The sequence below is a fragment of the Hibiscus syriacus genome, unplaced genomic scaffold (assembly GCF_006381635.1).
Source record: "Hibiscus syriacus cultivar Baekdansim isolate YM2019G1 unplaced genomic scaffold, ASM638163v2 tig00110121_pilon, whole genome shotgun sequence".
Lineage (NCBI taxonomy): Eukaryota > Viridiplantae > Streptophyta > Magnoliopsida > Malvales > Malvaceae > Hibiscus > Hibiscus syriacus.
In genome coordinates this window covers 200,821-223,972 of record NW_024062597.1, presented here as the reverse complement: position 1 = coordinate 223,972, position 23,152 = coordinate 200,821, and the positions used below count along the sequence as shown (strand labels likewise).

At 36.7% G+C, this 23,152-nt stretch overlaps 1 protein-coding gene across 1 annotated transcript; it reads left to right on the top strand.

Annotated features, from left to right (window-relative positions):
- Positions 1 to 304: 304 nt before the first annotated feature.
- On the top strand, positions 305 to 17,519 carry LOC120215484 (histone-lysine N-methyltransferase ATXR7-like). Its single transcript, XM_039213161.1, is given in 25 exon segments — positions 305 to 455; positions 6,187 to 6,289; positions 6,380 to 6,792; positions 6,845 to 6,943; positions 6,946 to 7,001; positions 7,193 to 7,489; positions 8,322 to 8,492; positions 8,817 to 8,880; positions 11,203 to 11,417; positions 12,200 to 12,265; positions 12,341 to 12,724; positions 12,883 to 13,398; positions 13,496 to 13,937; positions 14,028 to 14,114; positions 14,208 to 14,294; positions 14,388 to 14,537; positions 14,622 to 14,971; positions 15,057 to 15,097; positions 15,099 to 15,153; positions 15,249 to 15,329; positions 15,450 to 15,503; positions 15,583 to 15,734; positions 15,898 to 15,937; positions 16,034 to 16,091; positions 17,181 to 17,519. Coding segments are annotated over 23 exon segments (4,056 nt in total). The 3' UTR covers positions 15,920 to 15,937; positions 16,034 to 16,091; positions 17,181 to 17,519.
- Positions 17,520 to 23,152: the final 5,633 nt, after the last annotated feature.

The window sequence follows — 23,152 nt, the reverse complement described above, 5'->3', positions numbered from 1 at the left end:
GGAAATGCAAGACTGACAACTTTTATTTTGCAATTAGACTGATCCCACATTCAATCTGAAGGGAGAATCGAAGATGAAGGTGGATAAATTTGTTTTCCCAATTGATTTCCTCATCCTTGATTGCGAAGCTAATAATAATGCACCCATAATTTTGGGGCGACCATTTCTAGCCATCAACCAAATTTTAATCAACTATGAAATAGGTGAATTCACCATGAGAGTTGCTGATTAGAGTGTGACCATCAATGTATTCAACACCCTTAAATATGTGGATCCTTACGAGGAATGTTAATGTCTTCAAGAAATGGAATCGACAGTAGAAGAGGAAGCTACAAAATTTTTCTGCAACAAGTTTTTACATAAAGACTATTTAAAGCTCAATGAAGATGGAAATGAGGAGCTCAAGGATTTCCCAACGGAGATAGAACAATCTAGCTTATTCATAGCTAGACTAGGTACGTAATTTAAACCTTTAGGTTTTGCTGAATTTATTCCTCTAAAACTCTCACTTGAGCATGCACCTACTTTAGAATTAAATCTTTTTCCATCTCACCTTAAATATGCTTTTTTGGATTGCAATGAAACTTTGCATGTGACAATCTCTTATAGTCTTAAGCCTGAACAAGAATGTAGCTTAATAATTGTGTTATCACAACATAAAAAAGCTTTAGTTTGGACTATGACTAACTTGAAGGGTATAAGCCCTACTATTTATATGCACAAAATTCCACTTGATGAATGTCACAATAATTCCATTGAACCCCAAATAAGGCTCAATCCAGTTATAAAGAAGGTGGTGATGAAGAAGATCATTAAATGGCTCGATGCTCGAATTATCTAACTGATACCCAACAGTTCATGGGTCAGCCCTGTACAATGTGTACCCAAGAAATGAGGTGTGACTGTGATGAGCAATGAGGACAACTAACTCCTACCTACAAGAACCATCATAGAGTGGAGGATTTGTATGGACTATTGAAAGCTCAACAAGGAAACCAAGAAAGATCATTTCCCCTCTCTTTCATCGATCAAATGCTAGATCGATTGATGGGAAAAGCCTTTTATTTCTTTCTCGATGGATATTCAGGGTACAACCAAATTGTTATATCACTAGAGGATTAAGAGAAGCTAACCTTTACATGCCCCTATGGTACTTACGCTTTTAGGATAATTGCCTTTGGAATTTGCAACACTCCTACTACTTTTCAAAGGTCTATGTTGGCCATCTTTTCAGACATGGTAGAAGAGTTTTGAAGATCTTCATTGATGACTTTTCCATCTATAGAAATGACTTTGACTCATGCTTGGGCAATATAACAAATGCCTTAAGAGATGTGAAGAAGTAGACTTAGTGCTAAATTGGGAGAAGTGCCATTTCATGGTGGCTGAAGGGACCGTTTGTAGATCACAATGTCTCACAAAAAAGGATAGAGGTGGAAAACGTAAAGGTTGAGGTGATTGAAAAGCTACCTCTACCCACCACAGTGAAGGGCATTCGAAGTTTTTTGGGATATTCAGGATTATATAAGAGATTCATAAATGACTTCTCCAAGATCTCCAAGCCATTGTGCACTTTTCTACAGAAAAATCAACCCTTCATGTTTTATGAAAATTGCTCTAGTGCATTCAAGGACTTAAAGGATCAACTCATCTCAACACCCATAGTTGTTCCCCCCGATTAGACTTCACCATTCGAGCTTATGTGTAATGCAGCGACTTTGATATGGGAGCAGTACTTGGGCAGTGTTAAGGTAAGATCTTTCATGTTATTTATTATGTTAGCTGTACTTTAAATTATGCACACATCAATTACACAACCACTGAGAAAGAATTGCTACCTTTAGTATTTGTATTTAATAAGTTTAGGGCATACTTGATAGGCACCAAGGTTATTATACATATTGATTATTCAACCATTAAATTCTTAGTGACTAAAAATGATGTTAAACTTAGACTTATTAGGTGTATACTTCTCTTGTAAGAATTTGAATTAGAGGTTAATGATAGAAAGAGTATTGAAAATCAAGTTGTCGATCATCTTTCTAGGCTAGAGAATAAGAGTGAATGCGATGAAAAACTAGAAATTAAGGAGGAATTTTCTGATAAAAAAAGTATTTACTTCGGTAATTCAGTAGTAGCTGATATTGTTAACTTTTTCGTTAGTTTTATTTTGCCTCCTAATTTAAATAGCCAAGGAAAGATAAAATTTAGACATGATGTGAGATTTTACTATTGGGACGAGCCTTATTTGTTCAAGCAATGCGTCGATCAAATGATTAGAAGGTATGTCCCCGAAGAAGAGCAAAAATAAATCTTATTTCATTGCCACTCATCTTCATGTGGAGACCATTTTGGAAAAGAAATACTAAAAAAGTCCTACAATTTGAATTCTATTAGCCCACACTCTTCAAGGATGCACACGAATTCTACAAAGCTTGTGATAGGTGCCAAATAACGGGGAACATATTCAGAAGACATGAAATGCCATTACAAAATATCTTGGAGATGGAGCTCTTTGACGTATGAGGAATAGACTTCATGGGACACTTCCCTTCAACATTTGGAGATCTTTACATTTTATTATCAGTGGATTACATGTCTAAATAGGTTGAGGCAATGGTTACACCTACGGGCATTCAAGCAGTTGGTTTGGTTAATTGACAGAACCGAACTTTCAAAATTTCATTAATTGATTTTATTTTTGTTTTAACCGTTAATTGAGCTGAATTTTTTTGAAAATAATTAACCGAACCGAATAAGGTTCGATTAATCGGTCGGTTAACTGAATTAAGCAAAATTTTAAATAATATATATAAAATAAATATTTAATATTTTTGGCTAATCCGATTGATTAATTTGGTTAAAATCAAAATTTAAATAACCTAAAGCTATTAATATATAAATAATTTATTAAAATTTTTAATTAATTAGGTTAATTAACCGACTTCAAACCGAATTAACATATAACCGAACTTTGAAAAAAGCATTAACAGTTAACCAATCGAACCTAAAATTAACTGGTCGATCAACCGAAAAAAATTCCAATTCGATCTGTTTAATCAATTAATCAAAATTTTGAACACCCCTAGCTACACTAAAGAATGACTCCAAGACATTCTTAAAGTTTATTCACAAGAACATCTTCATAAGATTTGAAGCCCCAAGGCCATCATAAGTGATGAAGGAACCCATTTCGACAACAAATCTCGTTGCTAAAGTATTGCAAAGATACGGGGTGAGGCATAAAATTGCTAAACATACCACTCCCAGACTAATGGCCAAGCTTAGATCCTCAATTGAGAGACAAAACAAATACTAGAAAATGTGGTGAATCCCAAAAAGGAAAAGCTAGTCTCCAAGGCTTGATGAAGCTTTATGGGTGTATCGAACATCCTTCAAGACACCTCTTAGAATGTACCATTTGAAGGTTGTTTATGGCAAAGCATGTCACCTCCCGGTCGAGTTAGATCACAAGGCCTATTGTACTATTAAAAAGCTCAATATGGATATCCAACTGGTTGGAGAAAAAAGGTTATTGGAGTTGAATAAGATGGAGGAATTTCGAGCCCAAGCTTATGAGAATGCATATTTGTTTAAGGAGAAAACAAAGAAGTGGTATGACAAACATCTTTTGCCACAACATTTTTATGAAGGACAACAAGTCCTCCTTTACAACTCTAGGCTCAAGATATTCCCTGGCAAGCTCAAATCACGATGCTCTTTACCCAACCATGAACTAACTTAGCTTGGCTTGGGTTTATTTTGGATGATGGTGTTTTTGTTTTAATAATGTTGAAGCATTTCTAGTTTATATACATGCTTTGTTCACTATTTTATAGCTTAGATTTATAAGAGCTTTTGAGATATAGCCTTTATCTATGTTTGATGCTTAATACTGAGAGAGTTAAGCTTAGATCTATATGGACAATGGGGTTAAGTTGGAAAGCAAAACCACTCGCCTTAGAGATAAAGATAAGGTTTTAACAAGTAAAATGAGCATGGCTTATTTGATAGTATCATGCTAGGGTTCACGCTGAGAGGTATTGCTTTAGCATTTTCACTGTCAGGTTTCTTACTAGAGATAGCCTAGAAACAACTTAGAAAACTCTATCAAGCATTCTATTAATTAGAAAATATTAAATATTCATTAGGGACAATACATAGGATTCCAAGATAGACCCAATCTTTTATCTTTCTTGAGAGTTTTACACATGTGAGGTTGTGCCATTGTCTTATCTTGTGCACCCATTTCTCAACATAAACTTTGCTACAACATTGCTTTACCTTACCTTTTCGTTACATATTTCACACTCTTCAATATTTTGCCACAACATTCAGATCACCTTGTTCATACCATTATATACTTTATTTGTTTATAGTTGAAGTGCACCTACTTTACTTGATTTCCTTTCAATCCATACAGAGACAATATTAGCTCATCACTTTATTACTTGTTCGACATGTATACTTGCACAATTTGCGTATCATAATATAGTACACTCACACACGCAACAATATAAATTCTTTAATGAATGCGAAGTTACGAAAATTCGCAAGGGCTCTCTTATTGTGATGAAATGGTAGAGAAAGACTGCCAAGTGTTATGTTCTGTATGGTTCAATAATTTTAGATAATGCATATGATGTTTCCTCCGCCATGTCAAATAACGTTATTACAGTTAAAAATGTCTTGACTAAATTAAGGAAAAGAATATTTTTTATGGAATAAGATAAACGTTGGTAGAATGGTTATGTGAAGCAGAAAAAAGTAAAATTTCGTGGGCATAACGAATTTGAAAATAGAATTATCATTGATGATCAAGATCATGTTGTGCATGATATTGCTCATGGTGATACATTTGTGATCAAAGTTAGGACTTATGATAGCCATGTCAATGTGGAGACTAAATCCAAGCTTAAAAAACTTGGATTAGGTCGGTGTCCATTACTTAAGATTACCCCTTTGAGGGGTGTTGTGGAGGACGTGGAGAACTTGTTCGTTGAAGTGAATATTTTTTTGGTTGAATTTGGGTGCCTCATCGAAATTGAGTGTTTTATCTCGAAACCTTTGTACTTTTAGAATTTGCGTCAAGGTGGAAATTTGTTAGAGTTTGACTCGAATTTAAAGTGACAAAAATTAATTAATATATAAATTTGAGAAAGTAAAAAACCTAGTTTGATTAAAAATATATAACTTTAATAGTAGATTTCTACTTTATTTAGTTCTTTTGTAACCATGTATATATCTTTATAAATAGATACTAAGGGTAAGGGTTAAATATTAAGTTTTTCTCTCTAAAATCCTATCATATTTTATTCCTTCGTATTAGTGAAATTCTTCTCATATGCATGTGATTTGTCCCTCTTGATTTTTCCACGTTTGTTTTTTTTTCAATCGTGTTTTTTTATTTGCTGATATTCGTTCTAATATTATAATATTTTATATATTCAATAAAATTAACTATTATGATTAATTAAAAATCATCTACCATTAATTGGCCCAAAAACGAGCCCAAACAATGAGTGGATAATTAATATCAAAATCATAGGAGACAGGCCTGAAACAAATCCATAAATAATAAGATCATAGAAGAAATAGCGCTGGAGATCAAAGTCGAGAAAAAGTACAGCTGAAATCTCATACGAATTGCCCAGTTCCGTTTGGAGTGGTTTTCATACATGTACGAAGAAAATTAAATAAATAAATAAACTACGGAACGAGTCAGAAGTGAGACACTTGTGTGAGAGTGAGAGTGAGAGTGAGAGTGAGTGTGGACACAAATTTTCTTTTTTGACCCAAGAAAGAAAATAACAAAAGGAACAGCCCAAATTAATCGCCGGTGGCGCGTAATGGTTTTCCTCTAATTCCGCAAATTTCTTTCTATCAAAACCCCTTGTACCCTTATAGGATTTGGTACCAACAACCACCGGAGTTGTACAGATTGCGGCGACGATTGGATTGCGTTGGATGGGCATGCAATATAGTTGAATAATTCATACTTTTGCAACTGGTATGTTTTTTAAAAAATATTATTGGAAAATTTAGGTGTTTCTATTCCAGATTCAACATAAATAGATCTCGTTACAATAATTGACTTTCTTTTCCCCTTTCTAGTTTTTTTTGGGATTAGTTAGTAATAATACATTTATGAACAATTGACTTAGATTTGAATTGATTCCGGTCAAGTGTCCTCAACATCACCCATTGACGAATATGATCACCCAAAAATTTCCAGAAAGCGCCTTAAAGTTTCAGATCCCTCCGCCCAATTGGCATCTGCAATTCGCGGGTATTTTTATTAATGTACTCTTTTTTTTTTTTGATTCAGCTGTTGTCCCTTCTATATAATTTTTTGATAATCATGTTCATGATTTGACAGTGATGAGCAATCTGCAACGGAGATGAGTTGCCAGTCTAATGGCAACAACAGTGGTATTCCACATTCTTGTAATGACGTTGGCAACAGTTACTTCAGCAATGGACCATCTGCTTCTTGTTCTTCTTATGTGAGTGGATGGATGTATGTCAATGAGCATGGGCAGATGTGTGGTCCTTATATCCAGCAGCAGTTGTGCGATGGTTTGTCGACTGGTTTCTTGCCAGATGAGCTCCCTGTTTATCCTATAGTCAATGGGACTTTGATAAATCCTGTTCCCTTAAAATACTTTAGGCTGTTCCCTGATCATGTTGCTACAGGATTTGTTCATCTCACTTCAACCACAGCTTCCAGTTATTTAAATTCTTCTCTTACCAGTATCCAACACACTCCTTCCCCTTCTCAATTCAGATGCGGTGTAAGCTCCTGAGCACTTAACATTGTATTGCTGGTTTGTTTTTTTTATAGGACTTCCTCTGAATGATTTTCACTTTTTTTTCTTATTCCAGTCAGGTGAAGATGTATGTTGGTTGTTTGAAGATGGTGAGAGTAGGAAACATGGGCCTCATTCCTTTTGCAATTGTATTCTTGGCATTGCAGTGGTTATCTTGGAGATTCTATTATGGTAAAGCCTTGAAACTCTTGAGTCATGATTCATCACTGCATGAACGATCATTTGTTTCAAGTATTAGGTCCTATGGGCTCTAGCAAACTGCAAACCTAGTTCACCTGTTGTTGTAGGAAGGCATGATGCACCAAAGCTTTACTCGGTTTCTTTCTTCTTATCTCCTTTTGTTTTAATTTATTATTTTGTAGATTTATCATGCTAATGATAAGTTTCTCCCCACCAACGTGTTGTCTGTTTTAAATTCTTGGAAAGGTGGTCAGTTTGTTGTTGAAAATGAACATGAGTCATCTGTCAACTTCATATCGGCAATTTCTGAAGAAGTTTCTTCTGATTTGCATTCTCGAATTATGCAAGCAGCTCGTAGAGTTATGCTAGAGGAAATAATCACAACTATGATCTCAGAGTTTGTTGCTGCAAAAAAATCTGACAGGCATCTAATGGTTGAATCGTGCAACCAAGATGTTAAAGGTTCTGATCGAAAACTGGTAATGTATCCAATCACTCAACAAAAAAATTCTGATCTTTGTTTGTCTTAAAATCTAAAGTTTGTTTGGAATACAGATTAAAAATACCCTTGAAAAAAAGTATTCGTTGTACTCCCACGTTTGGCACAGTAGACTCCCATGATGTATCTAGTCCTTCAATTCAAGAATCTTCTGATTTTGATGCATGTCAAAAATCTGTGGGAAGCATTGAAAATTTTTGGGGTTCTTATTCAGTTGTTTGTAAGATGCTTTTTGAGTATTGCATGGAAGTTACATGGAATGCTGTCTTTTATGATAGTATGGTTGAATTTTTGTCTTCCTGGAGAAAGGGAAAACTTTGGTTGGGTCAGCCTAATGTTATGGCATCTGCTAGTTGTAGGAATTATAGAAATGAGTTGTCAATCCCTTAAGTTAAGAGATTATGTAATTATTTTCTGTTTTTTCAATCCCTTATTTCAAGGGATTACATCTCCTAGGATTAGTTTCCTTTCTTAGAGTTTCCTAGTTTAGAGGCATAATTTGTATATAAATATGTAATATGTTCTACGGAATGTACACGAGAATAAAAATAACAGACTTGTCTGTTTTCTACAGCCTGTTTTCTACATGGTATCATGTTAGAGCGATCAATCCGATTTCCGCTTCTCTTTAAATCAATTCCTATTCAACTCTATTTTTTTCATGGCTAATCCGGATCCCTCAGCATCCGAAATCACTTCCCAGACCAGCCCCTCTCAATCTGATTTTCAGATTTCAGTTTTCAAATTTTCAAAGCAACAGAGGAAAAATCGCCTTTGGTGTGAACATTGTAAGAAGCCAGGCCATATGATAGATCAATGTTGGAAGCTGCACGGGAAAACCAGCCGATTGGCAGCACACACGGTCCAGGTTTCAAAAGGAGCCTCATATTGCCTCTCAAGATGATTCCTCAAGCAGTTTTAGCAGGAAACAGATAGAGGAACTGCAGCAGATTTTGAGCAGTATGACAGCCAAGCCTACAAATGTGACTTATACTACTACTGATGGAAATAATCCATATGCTTCCTCGGTACAATGGATAATAGACTCGGGTGCATCAGATCATATGACGGGAAATATTAATATCTTGGAGGAATATAGTGAAAGCAGCTTACCAGCTTCTATCAAAATAGCAGATGGTTCTCTCACTACAGTCAAAGGGAGTGGTTCTGTTACATTAAACAAAAATCTACTACTTCATAATGTCCTCTATGTTCCTAGACTTGCATGCAATCTGTTGTCAGTCAGCAAATTAATTAAAGATTTTGGTTGTAATATTGTGTTTGGTACTGGTGGTTGCATTTTTCAGACACAGGGCTCGAAGAGGGTGATTGGCAGTGCTAGGCTGGGCAAAGGATTGTACACCCTTGGAGGTAAAGCATCTCGTAATCATGCCTTATCTAGTGCTCTTAGGAAACCAATTTTATCTTCTGATCTCAATACCAATAAAATTATGTTATGACACTCTAGATTAGGTCATCCTAATTTTTTCTATCTTTCCAAAATGTTACCGAACTTATTCATTAATAAAGATCCGTCTTTGTTTTCCTGTGAAATTTGTCAAATGGCGAAACACACCAGAAAACCATATATTCCAGCCAAATTTGAACCAACAACACCTTTTTTCATCATCCATAGTGACATTTGGGGCCCTTCTCTTGTCAAAAGTATTTCTGGGTATAAGTGGTTTGTGTCTTTTATAGATGATTACTCTAGGACAACATGGGTTTTCTTAATGAGAGAAAAATCTGAGGTTGAGTCTCTCTTTAAAAGTTTTTATCAAAAAGTTGAAACTCAATTTGACACAAAAATCAAAATTCTAAGGAGTGACAATGGGAGTGAGTATTTGAATAAAACCCTTGGGTATTTCTTTAAGGAAAAAGGCATTGTTCACCTTACTTCTTGTGTCAACACACCTCAACAAAGCGGGGTAGCAGAAAGGAAAAATAGACATCTTCTAGAGGTTACTAGGTCTCTTATGTTTGCTGCTAATGCTCCTAAGTATCTTTGGGGGGAAGCTCTTCTTACAGCCACTTACCTCATCAATAGAATGCCAAGTAAAACCTTAGATTTCAAAATTCCTACTAAGGTTCTGTTTCAGCTGTATCCCCATTTTAAACATTTAAACTCAAGTCTTTCTCCTCGGGTGTTTGGGTGTACAGCCTTTGTTCATATCCACAACAGAGGGAAATTAGATCCTAGGTCCATAAAGTGTTTGTTCTTGGGCTATTCTTCGAGTCAGAAGGGTTACAAGTGTTACTCACCTTCCACCAAAAAGACCTATGTCTCCTTTGATGTTACATTTTTTGAAAACCAACCTTATTTTTCAGGAACAGAAATTCAGGGGGAGAGTTACAAGGAATTTCAGCCTGTTCAAACCGATATTTCTTTACAGCCTATTAGTTACAAGGAATTTCAACCTGTTCAAACCGATATTTCTTTACAACCTATCCTTTCCTTACCTATTACTGTCTCTCCAAAGCCGGCTAGCACTGTCCCAGTTCCTAGGGAGGGTGATGGGAATAACCTAAATAACTCTGATGAATTATCTTCCTCCTTATCTCAGCACTCTAGTCCGTGCAAAACACCTTCCACCACTACCAAAAATGCACCTAACAATGACCCTGAAACCATAACTCCCCAACCGAAACAACTCAGTGTTTACACAAGAAGAAGGAAAGATGTTGCTGAAGAAATCAGTCAGCCTAGCATTTGCCAAGAACCAGATTCGGATCCTGTTGCAGCTGAAACAGAAGGTAATGATGGTTACCAAGAGGCTACTACTGTTGATCTTGATGACTTTCCTATTGCTATTAGGAAGGGGGTAAGAAAATGCACTGCTCATCCCATAAATAAGTATGTTGCATATGGGAAATTACAGTATAATTTCAGGGCCTTCACTGCCAGTATTAACACTGTGAAAATCCCAAGAAATGTGACAGAAGCATTTCAATCTCCTGAGTGGAAAAAGGCTGTGGAAGAAGAGATAAAAGCATTGCAAAAGAATAAAACATGGAGTTTGACAGATTTGCCAAAAGGGAAGAGAGCTGTTGGATGCAGGTGGATATTCACAGTCAAATATCATTCGGATGGGAGTGTGGAAAGATACAAGGCAAGGCTGGTTGCTAAAGGTTTTTCTCAGTCCTATGGCATCGACTACCAGGAGACTTTTGCACCGGTTGCAAAATTGAATACCATCAGAATATTGTTATCAGTAGCTGTTAACATGGACTGGAAATTGCATCAGCTGGACATAAAGAATGCTTTTCTGAATGGGAACCTTGAAGAAGAGGTATACATGGAGGTCCCCCCCGGATTAGAAGGAAAAGTCACTAAGAAAACTGTGTGCAAGCTCAATAAATCCTTATATGGCTTAAAACAGTCTCCCAAGGCTTGGTTTGATCGATTTGCTAAGGCTATGACACGGAATGGTTTCAAACAAAGCCAAGCAGATCACACATTATTCAGAAAAATTACACCGAGTGGTAAGATAACCCTCCTAATTGTCTATGTAGATGATATGATTATAACTGGCAGTGATATAGAAGAAATATAAAAGCTAAAGATGAATCTTGCAAAGGAGTTTGAAACCAAGGATTTAGGGAGTATGAGGTATTTCCTGGGTATGGAAGTTGCAAGGTCCGAGGAAGGGCTGGTCATAAACCAGAGTAAGTATGTTTTGGATCTTCTTGCAGAAACTGGGATGCTCGACTGCAAACCAGTTGAAACTCCAATGGAGCCAGGCTTGAAATTTTGCAAGGAGAGGATTGGAAATCCAGTAAACAAGGAATCCTACCAAAGTTTAGTTGGGAAGTTAATCTACCTGTCACTGACCAGGCCTGATATTGCATACTCAGTGAGCATTGTCAGCCAACATATGAGTGATCCTCGAGAAGAACATTTGGAAGCTGTTAACAGAATTTTAAGGTTCTTGAAATTTACCCCAGGAGCTGGACTTATATTTAGAAAAAATCAAGACAGAACAGTGAAGGTTTATACAGATGCAAGCTGGGGAGGTGAATTAACTGATAGAAGGTCAGTTAGTGGCTACTGTACCTACGTTTGGGGTAATTTGGTGACTTGGAGAAGTAAGAAACAAGCTGTTGTCTCTCGAAGTAGTGCTGAGTCAGAGTTTAGAGCAATGGCTCTTGGAATATGTGAAGGAATGTGGATTAAAAGACTGCTCACAGAACTGGACTTAGATGACAAGAAGAATTTTGAGATTTTTAGTGACAGTCAATCAGCTATGAGTATAGCAAAAAATCCAGTGCAGCATGATAGAACGAAACACATTGAGATAGACAGACATTTTATTTACGAGAAGGTCAACAATGGATTTGCAAAACTGTAGTACATTTCGACGAAGAAACAGCTGGCAGATATCTTCACCAAAGCCCTTCCACGAGTGACTTTTGATGAGATGTCATTCAAACTGGGTATATACAACATATATACACCTGTTTGAGGGGGAGTGTAGGAATTATAGAAATGAGTTGTCAATCCCTTAAGTTAAGAGATTATGTAATTATTTTCTGTTTTTTCAATCCCTTATTTCAAGGGATTACATCTCCTAGGATTAGTTTCCTTTCTTAGAGTTTCCTAGTTTTGAGGCATAATTTGTATATAAATATGTAATATGTTCTACTGAATGTACACAAGAATAAAAATAACAGACTTGTCTGTTTTCTACAGTCTGGTTTCTACACTAGTGGCTCCTTTGATCATGGCAAGGAGACTGAAAATGTAAAAGCTACAACTGTAAGTAAAGTCTATATTCTATTTTGTGTAAATAGTATGTAATGAACTTGAATCTAATGCTTTATGGTTTTACAGCTCTTCTCTTGGAAGGAATTGATGGCCCATGATATTGATTGTTCACCTGGTTACGAACTGGCTACAGTTTCTGTAGATAATCATGCAGAAGAGATGCATATATCTTCATCTGCAGTGCAGGAAACTTTATCCAAGCAGAACAGTCCATTGCACAATAATGGCCTTTATGGTGGCATACAATGTATCCTGGAAGGTGTTGAAAATGAGCTCCATTTTTCTGCTATGGTGTTTATGGCCGACTATGTTGACAATCTTGTTAAAAGTGAAGCCAAAATAGTGATTGATCTGGAAAATGATGAAAATTTGAATGAAAATCCTAATAAAGAGGACACAGACAAATCAGTCAATTTGTCGATAGATGAGGAATTGAAAGAGTTACAAAAGGTATATCCTGTTAGTTCATAATTTTTTTTCATTACACTTTTAAAATTGTTCTATTGAGACTAGGTTCTCCCATTCCAATTACAGCCCAATATGTGCTTATGTATAACACACCAGGATCATATCTCTCCAGAATTTAACCAAATAATTTTCTTTTACAGCTGCAAGACACGGTTGGATCTTCCGATCAGTGCCATATTTCTTCTGATCTTGATACTTCAGACGGTTGTGAAGACAAAAAGAATGTTTCGAACAAAATGACAGATTTATCTGCCAATCTGAACTCATTAGAACCACAGAAGCCTGTTTGTCAATCTATATCTGAAAATGATTATACTAAAAGGGATGGAACTTTTATGGCTGGGGGATTTAAGAGATTGTTTGGAAAGGTTGCGGATGTAAGTAATGAACAAGAAGTTGATGAGCCATCACCTCCTGGACTTGAGGTTAACACTGGGATTCTTGTTCCATCACACATTTGTAAATTTCGATCTTCAGCTACAGTTCAGTGTGGCCCTAAGATTGGAGAATATGTTGCCATGGCAATTTGTCGGCTGAAGCTCCATGATGATGTACTAAGAGAGTGGAAATCATCATTTGCTAGTAATGCTAGTTTTTACCAGTTTATTGTATCATGGCGTAGTTTGAAGAAACAGAGTGAGGCTGATGGCAAAGAGGTAACGATCGCTACTTTGTACCTTCTATTCTAACAACTAAACCCATAGATTTTTATATTGGGTTGAATATTTTGTTGTAACTTTTAATTTGCCTCAGGAAAAGAAGTTTTGCAAAGACAAGAAAAATCTTGCTGGTTTTTCTGCCCCACGAGATAAGCCCAGGGAGGGGTCAAGTAAGTCTATCAGTTCAGGCTCCTCAGAAGTATCTTTAGCAACTGGTACATGTATATATTACCGAAAGAAAAAGTTGGTTCATAAGAAGGTAGGACCTTCTCAGTTCATGATTATCAATGGGTCACATGATCAACCTGTTGAAAGGCCTTTGAAGAAAGAGTCTTCCAAGAATTTGTTGGATCATGCAGATCCAAAACTAACTGATGCCCCTTCTAAAAAGGTTGGGACAAATAAAAGTATGTCTCAATCATCTAATATTTCTGGGTCATCAAAAGTCATAGCTAAGAAGAGTTTGCACAATGATCACTCATCACCCAAGAGTGCAAGTGGTCTGAAAAAACCAAAGGATGCTTCTGCTGTTCGAAGTATGTCGTTTTCCTTCTGATAAGTTCTTAATATTGCAGAATATGATAATGAGCCTAGAAATAATAAAGGTTATTAACTATGTTATGCAGAAACTAAGAAGAGCTTGCTCAATGACCACTCATTACCCAAGAATGCAAGTTGTCAGAAAACAGCAAAGGATGCTTCTGCTGTTCAAAGTATGTTGTGTTTTTTCTTCTGATGAGTTCTTGGTTATGAAGAAGATGATAATGAACTTTGAAATAATAATGGTTATTAACTATGTAATGCAGAAACTAAGAAGGGTTTGCTCAATGACCACTCATTACCCAAGAATGCAACTTGTCAGAAAACATCAAAGCATGCTTCTACTGTTCAAAGTATGTTGTTTATTTCCTTCTGATAAGTTCTTGGTTATGCAGAAGATGGTAATGAACTTGGAGATGATAATGGTTATTTACTATGTTATGCAGAAAATTTGGTTGGAGATGGTGCTGTTAAAGTCAGAGGGGAAACTGCATCAGCCTTTCAGAATTGTGATGAGAATATTGTAGGCAGGAGTAACCATACTGTTGGAAGTGAAGGAGAGCTTACTAAGGATTCCTCCAAGAAAACACTAAAAGGTACCCCCCACCATATATATTCTTTTGTTTTATATCAAATAATTGCATATATTAAATTTTCTTTATTTCTGTTATTATCTTTAGCAAATAAGGTATCAGGGGTAAAAAGAAAGCAATTAAATAATGATGAGCAACCATCACCTTCAATCAAGCTACAGAAAGTAGCTAGTGGTGGTAGCAAGTGTTCTTCATCTAGAGGGGTCACAGATCAAAAGACCCGCAAAATTAGATCCAGGACTACAAATTCCTGTCCTAGATCTGATGGATGCGCGCGAACTTCAATTAATGGATGGGAGTGGCATAAATGGTCTCTCAATGCAAGTCCCGCTGAAAGAGCTCGTGTTAGAGGAATTCAGTGTATTAACATGAAGTATTCAGGTCCCGAGGTGGCTGCTGCAGAGGGTGCTGATCTCTTGAAAGTTACACAGTTGAAGGTGATTTTGACATGATGATATTTGAATATCATGGTTTTGAAATGTTTTGATGTGACGTCGATTTCAAAATTGCTTCATTTATTAGGCAAGGAAAAAGCGTCTACGATTTCAGCGAAGCAAGATACATAATTGAGGCTGAGGACTTTGTCATTGAATATGTTGGGGAATTAATTCGACCGAGGGTAGGTTTGACTTGTATGTTTTCCTGTTCAGTCTAATATTTGCAATTCCTCTTCTTTTCACAAATGACCATTGAATATGCTTTTAAATGTTGTAGATTTCTGATATACGGGAACAGTATTATGAGAAGATGGGAATTGGTAGCAGTTATCTATTTAGACTTGATGACGGATATGTAGTAAGTAAATCAAATTTTTAACTTGTGGGTCTTGACTTGATTTAAGTTGCATTATGGTTGGAGCATCCTTTCTTGTTTTTGGGCCAATCTTGACTGCTGATATACTATATCTATGTATAGGTTGATGCTACAAAGCGTGGTGGGGTTGCTAGATTTATAAACCATTATTGTGAGGTATGTGAAGATGTAGCTCTGTTCATTATTGCTATTCATGATTGATTGGTGCTGCTAATTTGGAATACTTGAATTGCAGCCTAATTGTTATACAAAAGTTATTAGCGTAGAAGGCCAGAAGAAGATATTCATTTATGCAAAACGTCATATAGCTTCTGGCGAAGAAGTTAATTATCACTACAAATTTCCTTTGGAAGAGAAAAAAATTCCTTGCAACTGTGGTTCAAAGAAGTAAGATGCAATGGGATTTATGGCTGTTCATTTTTTTAATGATCTTGATTACATTGAATTCTTGCTTTCTGGGGAAAACATCATCACCGTATGAAAATAAAGTAGACATGCTACCTGCTATTCTCTGCTCACTTTTTGTCTAACCATTCTTGCTTTTGTTCAGGTGTCATGGATCTTTAAACTAGCATGCACACATATAATATGTACGTGATGAAAATTGTACCTTTTGTTAATGAGATTTATACGGTCTTCAATTGATTTGGATTTCTGTTTTTTTATCTACTGTATTTATTGTGTAGGCCATCCCCTTGATTTGTTACTCATTTTGAGAAGTCAGCAACAATTTGATGCCACATGGTATGTAATTGTGTTAGTTGTTTTGACTATATATATGTGTGAGAAAATAATTTGTTAGTATGATTTTATTAATCCAGAGAAACATGGAAGCTCCTGTTCTGCACCTACTCAAAGGTTAAATAGTACAAGAACCAACAGAAATCATTCAGGGAATAGTAACAAAGGTTAATAGACCTAAAACAGAAGTAGAATTATAGGGGAAAGGAGTCCTATTTATGTTGCAAGGTTCTTCACTGAGCTTTTGGAAGACTGAAATCTCTCAGCTCATTGATGGGAGACTGAAACCTTAGGACTTGTTAAACAGAGACTCAAATCTTTTTAGGGGTTTGATAGAAATTCTGTCGTTTTTTATTCTGTAAGTCTCTTTCAGTAGAGATTTCAATATTAGAAATTAAATGAAGTCCAATCAATATCAATTTTTATATAAGTCCTAAAACAACTTTATTCTGCGAGTCCTATCTAACAACTTATTTAGAGTCTTACCTTATAGCTACCAAGTTTCCGCAACATTAATGAAGCTCATGGTTTTGTCTCGCTGCAAAGCGAGCAGAAAAGCAAAAAGAGCATATGAAGCAAGACATTTGGGACAAGGCAAAGTAACAGTTTGCCACCATTAGTAATAAAAAATCCTTGTGAATCTTTTGCTCAGAGGAGACATGTTGCTGGCCTTGCAAGGTTGCCTAGAGTGAAATCTTGGGGGTGGGTTGAGAGAGATGGGGGAGTCAGGTATAACACTTGGCTATGTTAGCGATGAAAGAAGGAAAAAGAGAAAAAGAAATAAAAAGAAACTAAAATGGTTTTATTAATTTATTAGTTTCTATGTTTGTATATGTTTTTCATCTTGAACTGTTTTTGTGTCAACAGTTATGCTAGTAAGACGTGCTCAATAAGCATGGGAAATTATATAAACATTGCCATCTGGTTGTGTGGTGAGTCGAGTAAAATAAAATGATGGGAAGGAATACATGCATTTTTTTATTTTTCAATTTATTTATTCTTAATGATGCTTTTATCAGGTTGTATTGATTTGCTATACTTGTTATTTCAACTTACAAGTTCTTTTTGCCCTTTATTTGTGATTAAATGTAGCTTGAGCATGCTCATTGGCAGAGAAGCTTGGCTTGGGTTCTGTTAAACATTCTCAATGCCTACTTGGATTGTGCTACCAAAAGTTTTGGTGGTGAATTCACCAATGTGTTTTGGCAGAGCACTTGAAAGGGTATATTGGCAATTGTTTTTTTAATTATTGAATTATTTACTGAACTAGGATATGTTTGACGGCCTTTTTTATATTTTAATTTATAGCAATCATCTATTCCAGTCTTTGGCCTGTGGTTTGAGGTTGAGAATATTATGTGATCAACAGCTTCAGATTTGACATCTTTGATTGTATCCTGGGTATTTAGGCTATCTTTGTTAAAAATGAAAAAAAAAAGTCTTTATTGTAAGTTTTGTGGAAGCTACAAGTGAGAGATGGTGGGAGAGAGAAAAGAAGAGAGAGAAAAGAAGAAAGAGAAGATAATTTCCTGTGAGGTTTGGAAGGTCTTTGTCGATAATCTCAGTAGGAGAGTATCTTGACGTGAGCTGAGGGAAATCTTTTCGTCTTAGGGGGCTGTGGAAAGAGTTTTCATCCCAAAAGAAACTAGGAATCCTAAGTATAAATTTTTTACTTTTGCTTTTGTTCAGTTTGAGCGGGAATCTGTTTAAATCGAGCGATAGATATGCTAAATGGATCATTGATAGATGGGAGAAGGATTACAGTTGTAGTAGCAAAATACAATGATGCTCGTCCATTGATAGCGGGGAAAAACAGTCCAGTTAAATCGGTTCCAATTTCGTCTGCAGCTGGTCTTTCGAAGTTGAAAGAGATAGATTTTTCCTGCAGGAGTGTTAGGGATGACAGATCGTATAAAGATGCTTTATTGGCTAATTATGCAACGGGGCATACGGAGTTCCATTCTGAAGGGAGTCATAGGGAGAAAGTAAGGAAGAATATTCTGGAAATGTATATTCCGTTCGAGAGTTCGAGTTGGGTCAAAAGATCTTTAACGGGGATTATTAAGCTTTCCATTGATTTTAAGTCAGTTAAGGAGTCTCTCTTTAATGATGGCTTTGAAGTTCAGATTGCTGGCTGGGGTTACGCTCGGAACTCATGCATAATGACATTCAATTCGCATGAAGAGATGATGGAGGCATGGACAAAGAAGAAAGATGTGATAAGCTTTTGGTTTGACAGATTTGATCTATTACTGAATGAGGATGGCATCCCTATGGCTTTTTGCCAGGTTGAGCTATTAGGGATTCCTTTGTTATGCTGGAATGAATCATTCTTAGAACGAATAGCTGGGAGATGGGGAGATAAGGTAGAAATTCATGATTCCACTAAGAACAGGGATGATCTCTCCTTTGTGAGAATTCTTTTGAGAGTTGCTAGCACTTTTTATGTTCCATAATTTATTACTCTTGGATCCTATGGTAGATCGTTCAGAATTAATATCAAGTTTGGATCGATTTGTGATGATTCAAAGTCGTTTTTTAAAACTTCTCCGGCGGTCGAAGCAGTTGGAGAAAATTGTGGTGAGTTGAGGTTTGAGGATGAGGAAGTTAGGGATTTGTCAGAATCTGAGGAAAGTCCAGTCAAATCAGCAGAGAAAGGCAGACAAAAAGTTAACTTTTGGCTGAATGAGGGAGCTTTTTTCGGCTCAGCAGGCTCTGATGGGGAAACACTTTCTCCAAGATTTACCAAACATGGGAAGGGTTTTACAGAAGGACTGTCAGGTTTTCAGAACGTTGGGAACAACAGAGAATGAGACTTTGCAGGTTTGGGTATTAGAAATTTAAAAAATTCGGCTGATGGGTCACAGGCCCAAACCGATGATTATGAGCTGTCTGGACTGGATTTTTCTAAGTTATTTCCTTCAGGGCCAGCATACTCAATTAATAAGTTTGGTAAACTGGTCCAGCTTTCCCCTTCAAAAACAATAAAATTTCTTATTTTCCAAATAGTCCAAATAACAGCCCCAGGAATGAAAGACCAAATTGTAGAAATAGACTTCAACTCATCCCAACATAATAGAAACATTTTAGCATCTGCATGAAGAACATAATTGAAATTCCAAAACTGTAAAAATTTGTTCCATAATAACCACACTACTGGACAAGTAAAGAATAGATGCGAGGAAGACTCTTCAACCTTTTTACAAAGAGGACATAAAACATCATTAATATCCTCCTATGGTGATATACACCATTACAACAACCACCTTAACCTAATATAACCTCAACCAAAATCACAGTCGAATCACCTTGTTACTAATTACACCTCCAACAATAGGATTTAAACAACGCAACATAACATAATACAAAAGAAAAGTAACACCTGCAACCATATAAACTAAATCAAACCACAAATAGAAAGATGATATCTAATGAGATTCGTCTTCTTCAGGAGCCCAAGAGTTCGGCTTGAATGAAGGCTCTATCTCATGCACCATGATCTTGAAGTAGTTGTCACCAACTTTTAATTCCAAAGTCGCATCAATTCTCGCACTAGCCTTTGCGAGGACTTGAATTTTTGCCTGATCAAAGGATGATGGTGACTGACAGCTTTCATCGATTGCTAGTAATTGACCCCAACTATCAGCAATGTTCTTGAAGGTATCCCAATTCCATGCATGAAACGGAACACCCTCGCATACTAATCATACTCGGCGAAACTCCAATACCCGACTCTCTGACCAAGCTTCCACTATGGAGAACCACTCTGCGAGAGTCTCTGATTTAACGTTCTTCACACTTCTCAATGAAGCAGAGTCTTTGAAAATCAATAATACCGCGTTTCCAGCGGCTCTCATCAAGGAGAAGCCAGTGAGGCCCTTCGCATGCATTTGTCTAGCGAGATGACTGATTTTGATGAAGTTTTTACACCACCCCACTAGACAATTACTCAACACCTGATGTTTTTCTTCATCAATAACACCTTCAACTTTATAATGATTCTTCCTCGAATCATATTCCATCACGGACTTGTGGAGAACACCTTTGGAAGACTTTCTCCAATAGGAATGGCGAGGCTTGAATTTAGCTAAAGAAACACCAATTTTGCTGCCATCGATATAAAAGTCATTCATTTTTGAGGTCGCTCTCCTTGCTTCTTCGATTGCAGCAAAGCGAATGAAACCAAAGCGAACTCCTTTTGCATTTCTTTTATTTGGAATAAAAGCATCAAGAACCCGACCATGTGAACAAAAAAACGATCCAAACCTCTTCCAATGGATCTTCTCTGGTAAGTTTTCAACAAATAACGTGTAACATCCAGACTTATTACCATTGCACTCCTTTGTGGTAAATTCCCTGGTTCCGTCGTTGACACCATTAACTGCAGACTTTTCGTCGCAACACCCAGTTTTAACAGGCACGTGAATACTTGGAGATGCTAGAGAAGCTGGATTTGGCAATGGTAGTACTGGAGGAACAGGAGCATCAGAATTAGAAATTATATCTCTTTTAATAACAAGATTCTTCCTTGCCATCTCAATGTGCAAAAGGGACTTCAACTTAGAATCAAAAACCATTTTTTGAAGAGCATCCTTGGCAGCAACTGCAAATTCTGCATTTGAGAAGAGAGCGAAACCCTTAGGCTTTTCTCCCTTATAGCTCAAATGAGAATCTTCAAAACCTGGAAGCCATCTCAGAAGATTCTGCAGTTCTCTCTCTTTGACATCTCCAGGCAGACCCATAATGAAGATAGTACGAACCTCGTCATGATGAGAAGGGAGAGACGGCGGAGAAATCGCGGCTGCAGAGGATGAAGGAGTTTGGCCCTTCGATCTTTGCTAGACAGAAGGGATACCCAGAGACTAGATGGAACTATCCTGGTTGCGCCCGGCGATGGAGGCTGTGACTGCCGGCGAAAAAAGAAGGGTGGAGGTGATGAACAGATAAATCTTGAACCTGAAGACAGATGAACTCCGTAGATATCCAGTCAAAAACTAAAACAAAAAAAAAGGCCACGGGTCTGGAAAGTAGGAAAAACTTGTTTTGTTCGCGAGAATATGGCAAGCCCAGTGGAAAGATGAAGTATTGGCGAAGAGACGCTGGCGTGAATCGAAAAACAAGGCGTAAAGATCTTCGTCGGAGAAGAATTTGCGTCACCAACATCTGATAGTCTAAGGGCCTTGTCCAAGATCCACTGAGTTTATGGCTCACCGTGACGTAACGCTGCCTAGATCCAGGATGATGGCATCGAGACGAACAAACCTGGAAGTTTTGATGGTCAACAGCCACCGGACGTGACGGCCGGATTTATGACCCTTCTTTAGGGGATTTACACTCCTACAATTTCATGAAGTCCTCTGTATTACCCTGGCTTCCTCCTCCTATAGGCTTCATAAAATTGAATGTGGATGCTGCCACCACTAGTGATTGGTTGAAAAGCGGACTAGGAGGTATTTTAAGGGATCATTTGGGAGCAATTTTAGGTTCTTTTCAGGAGCCTGATGGTCCGGGACCTCCGACATTAAAGGAACTCAAAGCTATCTAAAGGGGTTTGATTTTCGTCGCTTCTATTCAAGGGAGGGATAATGTTCTACTGATTGTTGAAAGCGACAATAAGGTAGCAGTGGACTGGATTAACATTGTTGATTCTTATCTAGTTGTGTATGTTGTTATTGTTAAGGATATTGTTGATAATCTTAGGGTTTGTGGGGGGATTGTTAGATGGGTTGCTAGGTCAGCTAATTCGGATGTTGATGCCTTAGCAAAGGTTGGTATAGGCTGAATTTTATGTGTTTTGTACTGATCAAGTGGGTTTCTTGTTCTTGATCAGAAGGGAGTTATGACTATTTGTAAGGGTTTATGGGATTTTATCTAGGTTGTAATCCTACTTTACTTTAATAAAGTTCTAAAGCGCTATTTTTCATCTTTCGCTGATTAAGGAGCTTATTCATAAGCTCCATTAATCAAGAAGGTGGTTTTTAATGAGGCCTTCAAATCTTATAAAAAAAACTGAAAAAAAAATTCAAAGCTTCTTGAATATTTGCTGAAGGGTTATATGTATATATACATTCATCTTTATGAAATTGGTTTAACTCTAATTAAATATCTAAAACGAACTTGGAGTCTCCCTTAGATTGAGTCTATCTCAATTGCAGAGCCCTTTTTAAGAAGCTTGGGGATATGCTGAATGTGTTGCATCTTTAATATGGAACTGCAGTCATCAGTAACACATTGACTAATATTTGCCATGAATTGTGGACGTGGATGAACGTTTCAGGTTGTGGGCAAAGTTTTCTCAAATAGAAGCCGATGGTGATATAAAGACCTTTTCACATGAAATGGTTTTCCCAACATCTGGAAGACGAATTACTTATCCGTGTTCATCGTTGTTGTATATAACACTTGCAGATGAGTTCCTTCTCTTAGAATCTGTAACCAGTTTTATTGTTTTCTTATCGCTCGACATTTTTGGAATATAAAGTTTTTGTACAAACATGCATCATCATATATGCCATTTGTTTACCTCTTTGGTTATTTTACCCCTGCCTTTTTCAAGGCACATGGCCTCATTTGAGTGTAGTAAAATGCATGTGTATTTTTTTGTATGTATACATTTAATAGTCTTAAGATGTATAATGTAGATAATTTAAAGATTGGTCCAATTTATTTGCAGAACATATAAAATTTTCCTACAATTTTGTTGGCCAATATGATTTCCTTATGATCCCATGTTTGTTGTAGAGCACTCAAATATGGAAAAGTATAACTAGAGTTTGATACAATCCGATACAACTAATGGGGCAAAGAAGTTAAAGAAAACTTCAATTGGTTGGTATTTTCTAGCTGTATGTGCTTATCAAAAGCGCCTGTTATTTGGCTTTTATTGTCCAACACTAAGGTGAATCGATTAGGTGCCTTTTGATGCCGACCTTAACAACATTTGGTTTAGCTGATGCCTGCCTATCTTGAACTGTAGCCACTGGAAATTTTTATTCGACACATCTGTTGAGAGGATACCATATTTTACATGGATTTTGATATCTTACATACCCGTTTGACACTCT